We start from the raw sequence: 19925 nt of genomic DNA, 5'->3' as shown, positions 1-19925 counted from the left end.
CAGACGTGTAGACGCTGTTGAAGATCCATACATATTTGTGCCAATAACTTGCGTTTCTGAAGGCAAACTGGGTGCCCTTTTCATTGCCGAGATATAGCTGCATAACCATTGTTTCTCGGAAACTTCTACATCAATATTTTTTTCCGTAATAACTTAACAACAATTTAGCACTAAATTGTAATCTTGGTCTGTGTTTGATTAGGATATTTTGAAATCGCTGGTTATTTAATTAAAATAATAAATAATTGAATAGAATATAAGTAGGTATCCATTAAATTCTGACAGGCAACGGTGGGGGAACTCTTTTTTGGACATCTACGTCACGGAACAAGACACCCTGGCATATTTCGGCCTAGTAGGATAATAGGCCAGAAGTCCTCAGGGTAATGCCGGATTAACCGTGTTCCGGCTAAAACCTTAACCACCGTTCCAGAGAGGTGCCACTCAATGAACAACTTAAATAAAAAACTAAAAATTTATAAATAACCATACCTATTACCGTAAATCACAAAGTATTTCAGACGTTAGTCCATAAACTAATAAATAATATTAACCATAAATTTCAGATCCCTTGCTCAATTTCCTCCTCTGTCCTCCTGCTCCTTTTTCTTCAACACTCCAGAAATCAGACAGTGTACTTCTCTCCATTCTTTCCACACTGAGGAGCGTTCGCCTGTGCGAAGTCTCCATCAGCTTAGCGTATTTTGCAGTGTTTAGTACCCCACACGGGGGCAGCGTAGGTTACCACCGACTGCAAAACTCCATTTAACAACTTTCTTTTGGTGCTATCTGGGCCTCCAATGTTTGGCATCGGCCGTATCAACGCCTCCAGATTTCGGTTCGCCTTCTTTACCGTCTTTTGGATGTGTACTCCGAACCTTAGTATTTCCGATAACCAGACTCCCAGATACTTAATCGATTTAACCGGTGCAACCTTCAGGATCTCGATAGAGATATCTGGGGGCAGGGCTTCAAAATTGTCTGTACCGAATTGAAGGGGAAAAAGACACCCTACCCCCTGCGTGAGAAGGAGGAACTCCGTTTAATACGGGAACTCTTTCCTCAGGTGGAGGATAGGCGTGAAAGGGTTATTGGTTTCGTAGATGCGGAACCTTTTACTGATTTGGAACTCGGCGAGGCTATTGGACGAATGAAGATCCGAAAGGCACCTGGCATAGATGGAGTCATGCCGGAGACAGTAAGACTCGCCGCACTAAGATACCTGCAGGTTTTCCTGAGATTGCTAAACAAACTGCTTGAACAACAGCAGTTTCCAATAATGTTGAAAGAAGCTAAAGTTGTCCTTATCCCGAAAGGTAGAGGTGAAGAGGAAGAGGTACGATTTCGGCAAATTTGCCTTCTTAGGGCGCAACTCATAAATGTTGTCTGTATGACAAAAGCACTATCATTTGTCGAAATATGAATTAATTGTAGCTAGGGCAGCATCACAACTCGGTGAGTAATGTCGTGACGTTAACGACGGGAAGGAATGGACGCGAATCGACGCGAGGTGGTAGATGTGTCCATCTCGACCTCTGGTTAACTACTGATTGATTTTGTGTGTATACGGATAAAACCCTTGGAGATTCTCGCTCTTCGGATAATTTCCTAGCATGTTTTTTAGGGATCTGGTCCGAGGTATCATGAAGAAATAGGCGTGCCATAATAAATTAAATTTGCGCGTGCAATGCTTTTTTGAAAGGCAATAATTTAGATACATGGTTCAAGAAATTTGATATGTTAAGAGCGTTTTGGATCTTCAGACGATTGGAAGTATATGACTACGCCAATTTTACAAAGAGGAATTTAAAACGTGAAGATAGATTTAAAAAAGTTAAACCATATAATATTATGTTAAAAATGAATATGAAATATAAAATATTTGAGTAGATACTACATAATTTTCCAAACAGTCTGAATTTGGTCTTATAATAATATATATGTTAACTTTACAGACATTTGATCCGTTCAAATCCTGGCCTAAAAATTGAGTAGACATTTACAAATTAATTCTTGAACTCATTAAGAAATCCTACGAATGCGTGTAGAGTCGGGATTAGTTGTAAGCGAACTTGGCTCATAATTTTCGAAGATTACAGACTATTCGCCGGTACACTAGGGGCACTTTATTGCTGGAAAAAGTAGCTGGTAGTCATTCCACCACACTATTAAAGTTACCACGAAAGAAGAACGTTAATTAACTTAAACCATATTGTTTTATAAATCTCACTTAAATTTCATTTTGAGCCTAGTAATAAAAAAAGTAATAATTTGTCTAAAATTTTTATTGTTTTTGTAAATATTACCTTTTGTGATCACACTTTTGCATGCGTTGAAATCGTTAATGAATTGTTTCCATCTCGCTCGAGATACCTCCAAAATATGGTTTTTAAATGAATTAACAACTTGGTTTGCTGTTACAGCCTGTAATATATCATAATAAGGCCCTAACGTAGTTTTGTTTAATTTCTTTGTAAATATATTTACTTTACCGCAAAAAGGTGGAGTTTTCTTTAAATGTCTTCTATCTCATAAATCAGACCCTTACATATATATTCTAATAAATATTATTTACCTAATATCGGACTCGTCAATTCGACGCAATATTTGCGGTACAAAAAAAAATTTGAATCGACCCTTTTACACACCGGCATATACATCATATCTTATTTGTATATATTGTTAACACAATATATGAACCGCAAAATAAAGTCGTCAGTAAATCTAGGTTAATTTGTTTTTTTGGTAATCGAAGGTAGGAGAGGAGCCGGCCGCAAACAATTATCCTGGTGAAGGAATATTAAAGAATGGACAGAAATACACAATACAGGTGAGCTGTGTCACGCCGCCAAGAACAGAATTCTAGTAATGAGATAGTCGCCTAAGCACTTTGGTGTATGGCATGTTAAGAAGAAGAAGGTAATAAGAAATAATTTAAACCACACATCTATATTTTTTATCTTTCTATTTTCACTAAAAGGTTTTGTAAAAGCTTTTGAATTTATAAACTAGAAAGCCATAAAAAGATCGTAAAATCTCCTCTCGCTGACAGCTCCTTATAAAATTCTGGTTCTTTACGGGTAATATATATTTTCTCGTCCTCAGTTAGAGCAATATCTAGTGACGATTTCTACACAAGCTCTAGTCTGCAGTCGTACAATTATCTCGACGCCCTATACACATTCCCTCGTTCTTAGTTAGGACAATTTATCTCATTCTCTACGTACAATTGTTACTTACGAGTATTCTCTCGTCCTCAGTTTGGACAATGTCGCACGAAGCTTTCTATTATAATATCTGATCCGCAGTCAGACAATTATCTCGACGATCTATTACACAATGTCTCACCCTTAGTAGGACACTCATCTCGACGCTCTATACGCATTGTATATAGTGGTTCTCAGTTAATAGAACCATATTTCGCCTTAGTGCACATTTCCCTCTCTCTATATATTAAGCGTACATACTCGATATAGCAAAGTGGTCATTTAAACTCAGTTATTCTTAAGACATATTGTAAAATCAGTGTTTGTAAAATTAACTATGCACGAATAAATAAAAATATTTAAACTACCAATCTACAATATTTCTTCAACGTCGAATTAAACCTTGTTTTGACGAATATTAATTAATGGGAGTTCTTCAAAATCAAACACTTAGAAGTTTGGTTCTTGTCTTATGTTGCAGGAAACGAACATCCACGACAGTCTACAAACAAAAATAGTTCTCCATACAATATACACTTATGATTGATGACTAAAGAATAATTAGGTTCCAAGCTGGGACTGTCCGGCAGACGATCAATTAATTCAAGTTTTTTGAGTAATAGTTTAGTCCACTTAGATAAGCAACAGCTACCACTGGCTTGATGAAAAAGTGTCAGTCTATTACGGTATGACTCGTTTTGGTGAAAAACAAGCGACATATTTGTTCGAAATGCCTCGAATGGTTTGGAGCTCATCGAAATAGCCAGTCAACTGACTTTTTACCAATTATTATCTTACATAGGACGTTTGAAGTGCTATTGCTTAAGTATTTGTTTGCATGAATCGACACAAGAATATTTTTATAAGGATCCAACAAAGAAAAACCGTTTTTACAGATTTTGCAATATTTTATACATATTAGCGGAACTAATGCCTAGGATTATGTCAAGTTTACAGTATGTCACAGAACGATCTTGTGTCATTCGTTTTTTGACTAAAACAAACAACTGATAGCGAAGCGTTATTTATCTAAACAAGAAGAGGTACTCTAAGATAAGGCTAATGTACAGAGTATTGCGCTTGGTCAACTTAAATTGGGGGCGCAACCTTGCTCTGAATTTAGGAACTATTGTCGGTATCACAAACTCTCTAATTTTTACATACTCTTACTAACAATCTATGATGTTTCCTCATATCCGTAATAATGGAAAATATCGATTACCACAGGTGAATAAAGCATCTTTGTTCTTAACGTGTCATCTTCGCGGCGGAGGTTGGCGACCATCATGGCTATACTGATAGATGAGCATCTATACCATTCCCGAAAGTTGCACAGCCATGTGATTCTTCTCCTTCCCTACGTTTTCCTTGCATAACTAATTGAAGCACGTAATATCTTTCGCCATGCATAACATGTTCCCAAGTCTTTCTGGTTTCGATTGTTTTTATTATTTATGTACTCTTATGCTGTAATGCTTCTAAATCTTTTACTTTTTTAAATTGATTTGATTCATAAAGTAGTAAATTTTATTCGACCCTGCATAAAGTTTTGATTTGCTTGTTGCAATTACATATTCGAAGGCGTATTTTTTTATAAACATGTCAAAATCTTTTGATCGGAGCACTTTTTCGATCTCTAGGAATGAAATAGCAAAATTTTAAAATGTTTTTTATTCTGACCAAACTGCCTTGACTTCAGATTCAGATTTCTCTTAAAATCTGAGTAAGTCGCTTTAAGCAATTATCGTTCTTAAGCTGCGTCTTATGGAATTTATCTGATTTTTTAAAAAGAGATCACACGATATCAATCTAGCATCATTTCGATGGAACGTTTTCATTTCATACCAGACAGTGAAAAGAGCTACTACAGAGTTGTGCTTCTTCTAGTCCACCAGGTATGTTTTTTATTTTTTGATAAGTTTTTTTTTGTAACAATTTTTAGTGTAAAAAAACATTAACGTTCCTTCTTCTCTGCTTGATTACAGAAGGAAAAAATACTCCACTTTTTTTCTCTTTTAGAATATTCCTTCTGGTGGAGTAATGGATTATCGAATACATTAATAAATGCATTGATTTATGGATGAATGAATAAATACATAGATTTATGGATATATTTATTTCTTTCAAACTTCACGTCACCTCTTGATCCGTATAATTTTGAAGGCAGAGATCGTAAAGGCATTTCCGTTTTTTTCTGACCGATGTAATAATGGATCATCCAGATAAGTACTTAGTTTCCTATTTAATTTGTTGACACTACCAACCACAGTAAGAGAAGGTTTATAAAGTCGAATAATATTATTTTCTTTTTAGCTTTAACCTTACACAATTTTTATTACTTCAAAATAATGTTAAATAAATGTAAATGCTTAATTTGTGACAACATAGTCGATCTTCAACAACTTGTCACTATAATCGGAGAATACAGTAAGCGAATGGGATTAGAGATTAATACCAAAAAAACCAAATTTATGATCATCTCCAGAAACTTGGATGCACTTGAAAACTCCACCATAACACTGAATACTAAGTCCATTGAAAGAGTGAGTAAATTTAAATACCTGGGATCGTGGCTTTTTGAAGACTGGGCATCGGACAGGAAACTAAATTGTCGCATTGAGCAAGCTCGACAAGCTTTCGTAAAATTCAAGAAGGTACTGACTTGTTCAGAGTTCGATCTTCAACTGAGACTAAGGTTTACTAAGTGCTACGTGTGGTCAGTGCTGCTATATGGCGTAGAGGGCTGGACACTCAAAACGAGGGATATAAACAGATTAGAAGCTTTCGAAATGTGGCTCTATCGCCGTATCCTAAAAATACCATGGACAGCGAAAATCACAAATATAGATGTCCTTAAAAGAATAAACCAAGAACGCCAACTTTTCGAAACCATCAAGAAAAGGAAAACGGCGTATCTAGGTCACATCATGCGAAATGAAAAATACCAGTTCCTCCAACTTATAATCGAGGGTAAAATTGAAGGCAAGAGAGGAATGGGACGCAAGAAAATGTCCTGGCTCCGAAACATAAGGCAATGGACAGGGATTAACGACATACAATCTCTGATACATATTGCAAGAAATAGAGAATTAATGGAAAATGTGATCGCTAACATCCATTAGTGGATTTGCGTCTAAAGAAGAAGAAGAAGAAATGCTTAATTTCTTTAAGTTTCCATGTATTATGTGTGAAAGTAGTAATTTATGTGAAATGTTAAATAATTATGAAATTTCGATTCTTTCCTAAGTACTTTATGAAAATATCGTGAGAATTACTCTGTATATGCTGGTACATAAAGAAAAATTTAATTTAACGTAAATTAAATTTAACGTAATTTATACATACCTTGATAAAAATAGATCAGAAATTATTACTGCAATCAACGTATTACCGCAATGTTTATTTACATTTGATTGAAAATAGAATCGAAGTATTTTTAGAATTTGTTACACAGAATTTATTCATTGAAGATAAATGGTGACAGCACACAGCCCTGTCTCACCCCTATTTTAATTGCGATTTCTTATGATGTGTTTTCATTAACGCTTATATGTACTATTGTTTTTTGTTTATAATATAGATTTTTCATGATATGAAGGTCGATGTAGGCTATTTGTTTTGCTTTCAAGAGAAAGCAAATACTCATTTTTGTTCTTTATATTGGTCGTCAGTTTTAACTTTTAGCTGGATCACTATTTCTTCCTTATTCTTAGTGATTTATTATTTACAGAATGGTCATTAACATATATGATGCAACAGTCATTTAAAATTTTCATTCAAAATTTATTCAATCAAAAATTTATTAAACAATCTGATTGTTCTTCATGTGGTTCACAAGGTCCTATATTATTTGCCAAACAACTAACTCGATCCAACAGAGTAAGAATGGTTTGTTTACATCTTTGCATTTTTCAGTACAACAGCCTAAAGATCGCAGTGTTTGGTACATCCACAAAAAGAGTTTGGCCCCACGAATGGAATTTTATACTAAGGTGCTGGGATGCCTAACTCCCTGAAACTTGCTCATATGCTATCAGCCAATTTACGTAAATCTAATGTAGAAAATAAGTCACAGGCTGTTAAACTCTTAAACATTTACCGACTTCCGAGTGAATAGAATTTTTGCCAAAGTAGACTTTGGCCTTCTGATTATGCGGTACCCAGATTCAGGCCTAAAGTGTCTTTCCAAATAGACATTCTACAAAAATTCTCATTCCGAGAATGATACCAATCAATATGCCATTTGAATTTAAACGAATTTAATGTCAGGTATGTTATGCATTTGACATGACGATAAATAAATGAGAAGTCCACTTAGTTTGTTTTCGCGCCTGGCAACAAAACGAAAAATATAGTATATCAGGGTCCTTTAATGAAAATAATTGACTTGAGTGCAATATATCCAATGGCTACTTTTTTGTCACGTGAGTGCCTATTTGAACTTTTATTAAACTTAATTAATTCAATCTTAATATAAAAAGTTCGAAGAACTCAGTTAAGGATTTAACAGAATATTTATCAATTCTAAGACGGTACGAAATTTGCCGGTTCAGCTAGTACAACTGAATAATCGATTTTATACATCGCTAGATAAACACAATATTTATCAAATAAATACCAGTTGTCTGTGACACCTAGCGTCATAATTATTATTTATTATCAAAGAAATATCTCAGTTTTTGTATTAGCTACAAAAACAAAACTGTTTACATATAATTATTATTACTGCGTACATAGCGCTACTACCACTTCAATTTAAACCAAGCGTAAAACTAATAATTAATTAGCGAAACGACCATTTTTTTATTCGCTTTTATTATGCTTGTTAGACTGCCACTGGTCATTTCTCGATGGTTAATGTCAATTGCATGTGGAAAACTAACCACAGCATAATTAGTATCATCGTTAAAGGGCGTTAGTTACAAAGATACCGTGAACATTACCACCGATGTTTAAACAGGGGCGTAGATTGTAGTTTCTGATGGGAAATGGAAAATTTATGGTAGTGCTACGCCAGTATAGTGGATACGCAAAGTATTTAAAAAGAGAAAAATTAATAAATAACTTGAGAAACCAATTGAAGCCTAGGAATAGAAACGTATATGAAATAAACGATACAATAACAACAATATTGAAGAACGTTGCAATAGAAATTGCTGAATAATATAACTATTGATAGAAATAGAAAATATTGAGTTGTACGGCGCAAAACTTTGGGATATCTATCAAAAATTAAGGCCATGTAAATGGACTACTGGAGACGATGTTGCCAGCATACTAGACTTGATAGGGTGAGGAACGTAGACATTAGGAGAGAAACGAAAATTGACCTAGACATAGTAGATACATTATGATAAGTAAATTTATGAATTTTAAATTGTTAGTTGTTTTGAAAATGGTTTAAATAGCTTAATTAAGTCAATTTTACTCAGTCTATGTTTTCGTGGTTCAGTATCTCTGCCGTTGTATTTGCAAATAAGAGGACGATAAGGAATAATAAAACATAAATATCCAAAACAAATTTTATCAATATATTGTATACATAAACAAAAATTCCTCAATATAACATCAGCAACAAAAATTCCTATACCTGCTATAAAATGGATAAAAGTGTTTTACATTATGACATATAAATTATGAGAAAATCAAAACATACAAACCACGTATCCCTAGCATGTTTGACAAACTATAGGAAAAAAAGAAAGAAAGTTGTTGCTCTAATCACGTCGATAAATAGTAGTTAAAAACAAACTTATCTCCCTATAATTGTCCTTTTTAAGAAATGTAAGATAAAAGTTGAAATAGCAAATTAGATCGTCTTCTGCTCATGGAATCTGGTTTCTCCTGCTTAAATGACTATTCCTCCTGGTTAAAACTTTGCCCAAAGAAAGTATTTTTATTGGATAAAAATAAAAAAAACTCTGCCAATCTGGTTCTGCTTTAAATCGCTCCAAAATCTGGTAGCCTCTCAAAAATATTTCCCTATCCTCACCTCAGATAATTAGTATTGAATAAAATCTCCCTTCGCCAATCAAAAAACTCCATTCCAAGATGCATATCTCCCACTCTTTCTTTCGGCAGAACCTCTATAAACTCAACATATTAGCGGGCCTCGCTTGGCAACAAAAGTACTACGTCATATCGACTAAGTTAGAATTACCCTACATCAACCATTGAAAACAACTTTCTATATTCTTCCTCTAAACAATTTCTATAAATTACTTTTAAGTTTTCCTAACTATTTTATATTTACAAAGGTCTACAAATAAAATTTATTTTTCGGAAAACCCAACTTCTATTCACACTCAGTGTCCAACTATTCCGTGAAATCGTTCTTGGAATCATTTATTTTATCAACCTGCACTTTCACCATTACAAATAACTTCTTATTTTATTTTAACTTCTATATTTTTTCTATCCACTATTACTGTTCTCTCTTTATCTATTCTTTCGTGATAGTACTCTCTCTGTCTGGTTTTCGTTCATAACCAGGGTTCAAATCTGTTCTATATTTTATCATCAAATCTTCGCAAAAATGTTCAGTGGAGTTGTAAATTTAAACATTTCTATATAAGAAGGTTCTGAAACTGTTTTCTCGTGGCATGTCTTAGTTAAATATTGTGGTTACATGGGACTAAGCCACACTGGATTGTAATGACAGTTCAAACTTTAACAAATGGTTTTAATAATCTTTTTTGAAAATGATTTCCGGAGTGAAATTCAAAACGTCAAAATTTACCTAGTCAAAAATGTAATATTTATTACAATTTAATTGTAGCCTTATGCCATGCGCAATATTTAACATAAACATTTCTGTTTCACTAGGAGAATATACCCCTGTGTTTCAGGCAGAGATTTTTGTAATCTTGCATTGTGCAAGGGAAATCGACAAGAGGGCTTTTGAATGATGATGGTCAATATTTCTTTTAGCGTTATTAAATTTTCTGTATTTATTTCGTATTTTTTTGGTTCAACTCTCATTAAAATTTTAAGCTATTATTATCGTTCTTTTATCAGTGTTATTGTGTGTGTTGCATATGTTATTACTAACCTTATTATTGTCTTATAGAGTCTTCAAAATACATGGTCAGTACTAAATATTAATTAAGTTTTAAAAAAGCAAATAAAAAAACAAAAATAAAATGTCACACAACAATCTCTCGTAAGAAACTTCACCAGAGAAAATTTAGTCATAAAACATAAAAAAAATTGTTTGTGTAAACTTGAGATCTTCTCGATTCTACGACACTGGAGTTGATAAAAGTAAAGCTGGGAATCATGTAACTGGTTATAATTAGCCGTAGATTTCGTGTCGTTTTAGATAGCAAAATGAGCAGCTGTCTGTACCTGTATCTACTCTACCTACTTCAGGTGCGTTTTCTGTTAATGCTTTTAGATACCAGATAAATCGAATTCATTGCCATCATTATCTCTTTTTCCGATCCGCTAACGCTCAGCTGATGGCTTTTAACATCAAGAAAGTGTATTGGTGGTGTATTCTTATCCATACTTTTGGGGTAGTAAAAAACGAAAAGGAATTTATATTAACAGATTTTGGTACAAAAAATAGACTGGGTGTTTAAAGAAAAAAATATAAAAGAAATTAGTTAAATCAAGTATCAATTCCACACAAAAAGTTTGTCATATTAGTACACAAATCTGCATTAACTAACCACAGTTAGTAATGTAAATCAACCACATGCAACCCACCAAAATGATAAATTTAATATTGTTCTTAAACTTATACTTTCTTATTAATGTTTGTATTTTGAGAACAATTTCCGAAGTGGAGATTGAAACACCAATAAACTTTATTACCCATTAAAATAGTTATTAGTTATTACTGATGAATTTAACGGGAAACGAAAGTTTCAAACAACAGTTACTTGAAACTTAAACCGTAAAAACAACAAATCGAGGGCTCCAAATTGCACAACAGTTATGTTCGTCTTCTTCTTCTTTCTCTTTATAAGCAACTCTGCTTGTTCATTGGCGGATTAATACCTCTATGGAAGGATGTCACTCCAACTTTTGCGCGGACGTCCGATACTTCTTTTGCCGATTGGTGACTTATCTCTTGCTATTTTGACGACACGGGTCTCCTTTATTCTGCTTGTGGTTATTCCATTCTTTTTTTTTTCTATTTTGTGTCTATTCATTTATGCACTGTACGTTACATTTTCTTCTAATGTCTTCACTTCTCTTTTGATCTCTCAGTGTAATTCCTGTAATTCTTCTCAGTACTCTCATCTTTGCCGTTTCTAGTAGCCTTTGCGTTGTGGCTGTGTCGGGTATTGTTTCTGAGGCATTATTGGTCTTACACTTGCTTTATAAATTCTTAACTTCATCTCAGTGTTAATGTGTCTGTTTAGCAATATAGTGTTTCCTGGGCTATCCTGCCCGTCTATTTGCTTTTTGTACTTGATCTCTCACTTCTTTGTCCAGGTCTTCATAGCTGGACAATGTAATTCCCAGGTATTTTATTTTTATTACTTGTTCAATACTGGTGCCATGAATTTATATTTTACATCTGGTTGGTTCTTTGATTACTATTGTTTTAGTTTTCTGCGGTGAGATTGCCATATTAAATTCTTTGGTTCTTATGTTAAATCTGTGGGCCTGTATTTGCAGACTATCCTCATCTCGGGCTATCAATATTGCGTCGACTGCCGAACAGAGTATTTTTATTTTTTTGTTTCCCATTCTGTATCCTCTTCCTTTGTTAACGTTTTTGATGATTTTATCCACAATTAAATTGAAAAGCATTGGGATCAATGAATACCCTTTTTTTATTCCGCTACCTATTTCTATAGGTTCTGTAAGTTGTTGTTCTGGTCGATGTTTTCGATAGTTTTTATAATATTTAGAGGAACTTATCTTTAGAAGATCGATTAGGTCTTTGAGTCTTACTCTGTCAAACGCTTTCTTTAGGTCAATCAGACACATAAATGCTGGTCTATTGTACTTTAGTGATTTCTCAGTAATTTGCTTTATAATGAATATGCCTCTGTACACGATCTTTCACTACAAAAGCCCTGTTGTTAATCTGCTAAACTTAAATTATCCTCTGATTTATTAGCATTGTAAAATTTTAGTTGTAAGTAGTATGTAATAAGTCTCTGTAGTTTTCTGGCTGTTTTTTATCCCCTTTTTTGAATAGTAGAATTAGTTCGCTTGTTCTTCATTCTTCCAGTATTTTATTGTGTTTTATAATTTTATTAATTAATGTTGTTAATTGTTCTGTCATTGCTGCTCCACAATATTTCAGTAATTCGTTTGGTATCCCATCTTTACCTGCTACTTTTTAGTTCTTCAGCTTTTCAAGTATTTTCCGAACTTCCTGTACATTATTATATTAAGTTCTTCATTTATGGTAATTTCTGGTGTTTCCGCTTCTAGCCTCGTTTGTTCTTCCTATGCACAGAGCTTTTTTAGATAGCCAATCCACGTATCGTTTTCTATGTTCTTTGGTTCTATTAGTTCCTTTACTTTCGTTCTTTGACCTCTTATGAAACGCCATATTTCCTTTTGCAGACCGTAAATATCATGTTCCATTTCTTTCGAAAAGCGTTCTCAGTCATTATTTTTTATTTTTCTTACAAGTGGATGTGTTTTGTTTCTAATTGTCTTTTAATTATTAATTGTGTTTTGGTTGACATGTATTTCAGATAAGCTTTTTTCTTTTCACTACATTTTTTCTTTAGTTCTGTATAAAACCATCGAGTTCTTCGCCTTGGGAGTGATTTATTTTTATTTATATTTTTTTCAACAAGAACGGCCTTTGCCGAGGATACGATATTAGACTTAATTTTTGCCCAGCTTTCTTCAACCCCATCATTTTCTGTGATACATGTGTTTCTGCTTGTTTCGGTTATTCTTTTTTGGAATAGGTATCTTGCAGAGGTATCCTGTAAGCTTTCGACTTTTATCTTTGTTGTGTATTCTGGTGTTTTTTTTTATCACATTATCTGTTTTCATTCAGATTTGCACAATACCAATTTATGCTCGCTTCCTATTTCTGCTGATGTTAATGCTCTTACATCCAATATTTTATAGGGGTGTTCACAATTAAGTTGTGCAATTAATATTTCGACAAATTACAAGTGCAATAATGAAACAACTCTCGTTTTAAAAAAGTTGTTATATTTTTAGGTTTTGTATTTTTGAAATAAATAAAAAAAAGATCGGGAACATACTTCAGCATTACAGCATTTTTTGATGAATTTTAAAAATTTTGAACTATATACTTACGACAATTTTAGATCTAACTCTGTTTTTATAAAGTTCTTTCAACAAAAGTAATTACAAAAACTATTATACACCAAAAAATTTTTGTTAAAATCCTTTATAAAAGGTATATAAATTAAAAAATCCAAACAGGCTATGTCATGAAAACAAAACGTTTTCGGAATCCATATTCCATCATCAGTGTCTAGGTGTACATGTTTTGAGCCACTAAATATCTGGGTAAAAACCCGTTAAACGTTATATGTTACAATTTAGTTTACATTATTTAGTCTTATATATTAGTATGTTAAAGCTACCAGTGGATATGATAACATGGCAACTTACAACTCCACATGAAGTTGCTGGTCTTGAGACGAAGTGTCTACGAGGACTTGATGATAGTATCTTCAGTTGCTATCTGCAACTTACTAGTTGCAAAAATTTTTTGTGATACATGGTATACAGCCAGCTACAGGAACTTAGTTTCCTTGTAGATTATACATCAGTTATCGATGCAAGCTTGGGGCAGGAGAAAGGTGAAATGTAAATAAATAATAATCAAAATTAATTTTACAATCTATCGTGCCTTTCAACTGTATATACCTAAGTAAAAAATAAGTTTTTTTAATTACATATTTAATGACCAGAACAACCAACAACCAGCCGCCGTACTATATTTAAAGCAGAAGTTTACCAAAAACTACGAATCTGAGCGGTCTACTATATTTTTTATGGCAACTATCATATTCGATTGCATTTTTATATTAGAAACAAGATACTCTGTAACAGATTCACTTTGAAACCTATTAAAACTGGTTTTAAACCAATTGTGAATTATGTATATACGCCCACGCCATCTTGCTTCGCGTTTTAGTCTACAAATAACTAGATGATCTTGATCTATATTACAGTCTATTAATATTTATTACTTTCAGAAGGAACTAAGTTTGCTGCTACTAGGCTTTTAAATACAACTAAATCAACTTAAGATATTCATCTACATTATGTCCACGCAAAATATGTATGCAAAATTTATTTTAATTTCCTTCCTCTATTAAGTAATAATGAATAGCATAATGTGAAGGTTAAATTTGCAAATTTTCGGCAGTCTACAAGGCTATATTCCGTTAAATAACGAAATTTACATAATATTTGCATAATTTTGCTTTGATTTATTAAATATACAAGTGTTACTGAATTCCGCATACAGGGTAAGTTATAACTATCGAGACATGGGCTAGAATCAGGTAATTTGGATCAAAATATGCCCATTGGACCAAATATGCCTCAATAAAATATTGGTATGGAGAAAGATACATTTTGTTTTTTTTTGCTAATAATTTAATTGCGTATTTATAAATTGTTGTATAAATTGGCATTTATATATTGCTTTATAAATGTTGAATGGCTTGCATATTAGAGTCCATTTAAATTTATGTAAAAATAAATAAATAATAGACTTACTCACAACACACTCAGAACAGTCTTCCGGGTTGAACCGCGTCGATTATCATTGCGCCGAGCTTTCGACATCCTCTTTGATGTCTTCTTCAGGGCTTCCGAAGTATTAGTCTAACGAGCCCCCACTCAGGAGCTCTGCTGATCACTAACCAATGCATTACTGGTACTAGGAACAGAGGACGGTTCATTTATACCGTCGATGGTGACGTGGTTTGGATGCAGGTTGGCGTGGGGGTTAAATTGGGGCGGGGGATGACAAACGTATTCCTCTAAATCTAAGCATCTTTTAAAAACAGATTATAATATGGAGGCCTAAAACGACCTTCACCACTTTATCTTCCACTATGTTTTACTGATAAGTTTATGCATTCTAAATTTACTTTTTTGTTTCAGTATGGGCATTCCTGTGATTCGTCTATTCCAACAGGATGGCCATTGTGTCTCGGCAAATCCGGTATAGCCGTCCACCTAGGCCTACTAGATAAATCAAATGTGAGAAACAGAGACTGCTACCTTTGTGTTAGAAATCGAAGTACCCCAGGTTTAGAAGTTACGCTTTTTTGGCGACAACAGCAACAACTGCATAGCCATACCATTGCCCAATTTAGGGATCCATCACAATCCTTAGATGACATAATGTGTTCGAACCTCAGGTAAGAAAACTTCTCCACATAATTTTGATTTGGCTCATAAACAACAGTTTTTTTTATTTACACTCATACCACATCAACCACACACGATTATTAGTAGGATTACAATTATTTATCATTCTTCGTAGGATTATAATAATTTAAGCTTTAGTACTTTAAAAAGAATAATAATCCTGCTACTATCGAGCCTATTTTGGGTCTTGCTTCAAAAGTACTTAAACTTTTTCTCGCTACACTGCTAATCGCCCCTCTCTGGATTTTGATTCGTATTGAGTGATCTTTATCACGATTTTGTTAAGTACTTTCCAGTAGATTCTCAATCTTCGGAATTATGGGCTGTAGCCGGATCTAGTTTTACAGTTTCCGGATGACTGCTTTATTTATTTTTGGTTCAGTTTTGTTCCACAAGAAGCTAGTGAATGGTTTGAATATCCGGCAAATCGCCATTGAGCCATTCTTAACTTCCACTCCGTTATTTTTGCCTCCCTGAACTAACGACAACGGCCAACTAGAAAGAGTCCCTTACCACAAGATCTCACATCTTTCGGAGAAGAGATTTATAGTCTCAGTTATCTTTTATTGTAGAACCAATACTTTGTAACCAATACTTTCGACAGATTATTGTGACTTTATTTCACAATTAGCTTTTACAAAGGTATTTTATAAGGTATAAAGAATACTGGTCATTTTGATAGCCAAGCTGTCATTCTGATACTCATTCCATCGACACCTACCAAGTGCGGGACGCAACAGAAGCTGTAAGACCCCTGCCAACAGCTTTGGAACAATGTTATAATTGTCTGTTCTTTTCTTACTTCATTTTCTTTTAAAGATTTAACCAATGCGTAAAAGATCTTCGTTTGGTCGTTTGCTCCTTGTTTAATTTTATTAAGGTTTCCGGATCCATCTGTTTTTTCGATGTGTCCCAAGTTCTTTACATTATACGAAATATATGCCCTCCCCGGCCATGACAGAATTTTCAACTTAAGTGTGGGTCGATTTCAACGTTTCTATTTATTTGAATGTAACTTCTTTAGAGAAAAGGCCAGATCAAATGTTTCTTTGATGTTATTGCATTGTGGTTTTGACATGCTGAGCAGTTTAGCGGATTGAATTGTGGGCACAGGAACAGAGAATTAAACAGGAGAGAGGGTAGTGGTGGATCTTGGAAAGCAGGTCCTTTTCGTGAGTAGTACCGAGTTATGAAGACGGTGTGCTGATATATATTTGCGAAGGTCTTGCGTATTATATCTGCTATTGAATGACCTATACAATAGGAGTAGCAGGATACGAGTTTTGGTTCATGTGATCTAACTGTTCATTTACCTGGACAGTGTCAACATATTTTCCATTTTGAGTGATTTTTAGATAAATGCATCTGCTTATTTTTATTTTAGATTCAACTTTTGTAGATACGTATTGGAAACACCAAAGGGATCTTTAAGTTCCCACGTCATTGCTGTTATATTCATGGAAGACAAAGTCTTCAGCTTTTTATTAATATCCCTTTAAATTGAAATTACAACTCGGATACGCTGATGTTAGGTACATTTTTTATCATCGTCTCCCACGGCCAAAACACTGTTCTTTGTTATCAGTCCTTGAAATTTATCTGAAACTGTTCTCACTTTCAGAGATTTTAAAAATTGTTAGTGTAATAATAAATACTTGTGTTGTACTTGTGAAATGCCAAAAGATTAGGCATGCTATTTCAAGAATTTTATTATATCTTGGCTACTAGCATTTGGAATAGTGGACGATTATGTTTTGTTTGTCCTCAGGTCCATCGCGGATCTCGAGATAACCTCCTACGACGACTACGATGGTACTGACCTTCCAGAAATGCTTCAGAACCTGTTAGTTTCCGTGGAACACGCAATCAAACGAGTGCCTTTGGACGATTTAACGTTCCCTTGTCCCCAATGTCACCAATACGTGCCTTTGGAAAGACAAGAGGACGATGTGATGTCGTGTTCTTGTCAATGTTCGTGTCGGTTAGCGGAAAACCAAGTATTAAAAAAAGACTCTTCCATTCAAACTAGTCCTATGTTCGAATTCGTTGGATCCATACCACATATCGATAGCGACGAAGATGATGATAAGGAATCTATCAAGTCAGGTAAGTGTTTTACATTATTTCTATAACAGATAATCAATACGAATATTTGGGGTAATAATAGAAAGGAAACCTTTGCAATCTGTTTAACAATAAAACCAATAAGTAAAATTGTTTGTCTTTACAATGTCAGAGATATGTAAGGTCCAGTGACCAAAGCATTAAAACACAAATATTCGCTTGTTTACCGGTGGTATGTGCACATACACAGATACGCGAATACGAATACTAAAATCACAATGGCAGGGCAATGTTGAAGGCGTAGCTTCCACTACTGTAGGCACTGTCAGGAACGGTTTGGTAGGTCCAAGGGATCATATCGCTTCAATTTCTTCGCTTGTTGATTGTAGAGAAGATTGTATTCCAGGGTGTTCGGATGCACGCGAAACCTGTTTTGATATTGTTCAGAAATTCTTTTGCACTCTTCAGAGACTGTTAGAACCTGCTGATCTCTATGTAAGGCATCATTCTGGATATACCAAGCGGCATTAGCGATTGTTTTTAGAGTTTTAAATTGAAATCTTTGTATTTTCATAACATTAGATTTGCTGGCTGATCCCCAGAGCTGCGAACCATATGACCAAACAAGAAACAGAAACAGAAACAGAAAGGAAACTAAGAATAGAAATCTATCTTTAAAAAATAAATAATACGAATGTGTGCCTCAATAATCATGAATAAGTTTATTGGGACTACTTTTAGCAGACGCAATTTGCTGTTATATCCGTTCTTTATGTGGTATGATGACCATGCAAATATCGACGCCCTGCTTGAGATAAGCATTATTAAGTTAACTCAAGGGCCTCAGTACGGCAGTGGCACTACTCGAATTGTCTTCGTTTATGTAGAGATGTTGTTAGGACTGGCAATTTTTCCTTAGTTGGCTGGGTATCATTTGGGATTCTTCTTGGGTTCTTTCGAATTTTTTTTTTATTAATTTAATTTATTCTGGTGCTACTTATATGGAGAATAAGTATTTACATCTACGGAGCCTAAAAATTTAGGTACCAGGCCTAATGTGAAATGAAATGCGGCGTAGTGCCGCTCGATAGTTATTTTTAGGGCACAAAATGTAAAGCAATTTGGATAGGATTAATTTGATTTAGCGCGTGCGGGTGTGGATGTTACGGATCTGTATTGAGTTTACTATTTTCTTATATATCGTTTAAACTAAAGATTAGCAACAATATGTTATAAATTAGAAAAACTTGAAACGCAATTCCAAAGAGAAACCATGCGGTAATAATAAGCGAACATTTAATAAATTTCAGTCTAATTTGCTTTAAATAATTACAGCAATTACCTTCATTCGAAAGAAGTACATACAGTAACTACACTGCGGTATTAGCCTTTGGGGTTAATGTAATTTTGCCTAAAACAATTCTAAGCGTTTTGTTTATATTGTGTTCTTACAATCTCTAGCAATTTTCGAACTCCGCGCCATTGATTTATTGAAATCAAATTCCAATTATATTTATATACTTACAGTGTAATTATTTAGAAACAGTAGTTTTCATCTCGTTTTTCATTTGTTAATTATAATATGTCGGAGAGGAAAGTAAAATCAGTGAGGGATTTGAACGATACTTGAAAATTTAACTCTAAAAAAAGTACTAGAAAATAATTTTAGTAAAATTATTATCTAATCTAAAACAGTGGCTTTGGTTCAAGTCACTTTTATCCATTGACTTGATTTAACATAATGTATTATTGGAAGAATACATTTCTAAACATCTTCAAAAGTGAGTAAATTGAAGGCAAACAATGCTCTTTTCATTCCAAGACCTTAACGGATGAAATTTTACTTCAATTATTCTTGACAAACTTTTACTTAATTTTTTTAAAATTATTGAAGTGTATTTGTAGTATTTCATCGTCATATTTTCCGTTTATTAACCTACAAATTTTCCGTTTTATGAATTTTTATTGGCTTGTTTCTTCCTACAATTTTTCCGGTCCTATTTCATTATTTACTTTTTCTTGATTTCTACGATTATTATCAAAGATTTCCGTTATATGTAGTCTTCGCATTGTCTGTGAGCTTTCCATCAGAGTAGTTTCTTGATTTTAATTTCATAAAAATTTCCTATCACACATCTCACTTTTCTCTCATTGTTATGTTAATCTCTTTTCTTTTGTTTGAGTTAACTTTGTTCTTATTTGTATGGGCAATTATTTTTATTTGGTCTACTTCTCGCCTTATTATAAGATCTAGTACTTTCAATGTTTTAAAGTTATCTCCTTTTCTTAGTTTTTGTTGTATTT

General features: G+C 33.8%; 1 protein-coding gene across 3 annotated transcripts in view; it reads left to right on the top strand.

Moving 5' to 3' along the window:
* The window catches only part of LOC140450377 (puratrophin-1-like), a 1292549-nt gene that overhangs the window by 938037 nt on the left and 334587 nt on the right, over positions 1-19925 (top strand). For all 3 annotated transcript variants that reach the window (XM_072543974.1, XM_072543973.1, XM_072543975.1), the window contains 2 exons: positions 15288-15547; positions 17326-17663. In XM_072543974.1, coding sequence (XP_072400075.1) covers positions 15288-15547; positions 17326-17663 — 598 coding nt within the window. The remainder of the gene's footprint in view (positions 1-15287; positions 15548-17325; positions 17664-19925) is intronic.

The sequence above is a fragment of the Diabrotica undecimpunctata genome, chromosome 9 (assembly GCF_040954645.1).
Source record: "Diabrotica undecimpunctata isolate CICGRU chromosome 9, icDiaUnde3, whole genome shotgun sequence".
Taxonomy (NCBI): Eukaryota; Metazoa; Arthropoda; class Insecta; order Coleoptera; family Chrysomelidae; genus Diabrotica; species Diabrotica undecimpunctata.
This window is presented reverse-complemented; position numbering and strand designations above follow the sequence as displayed.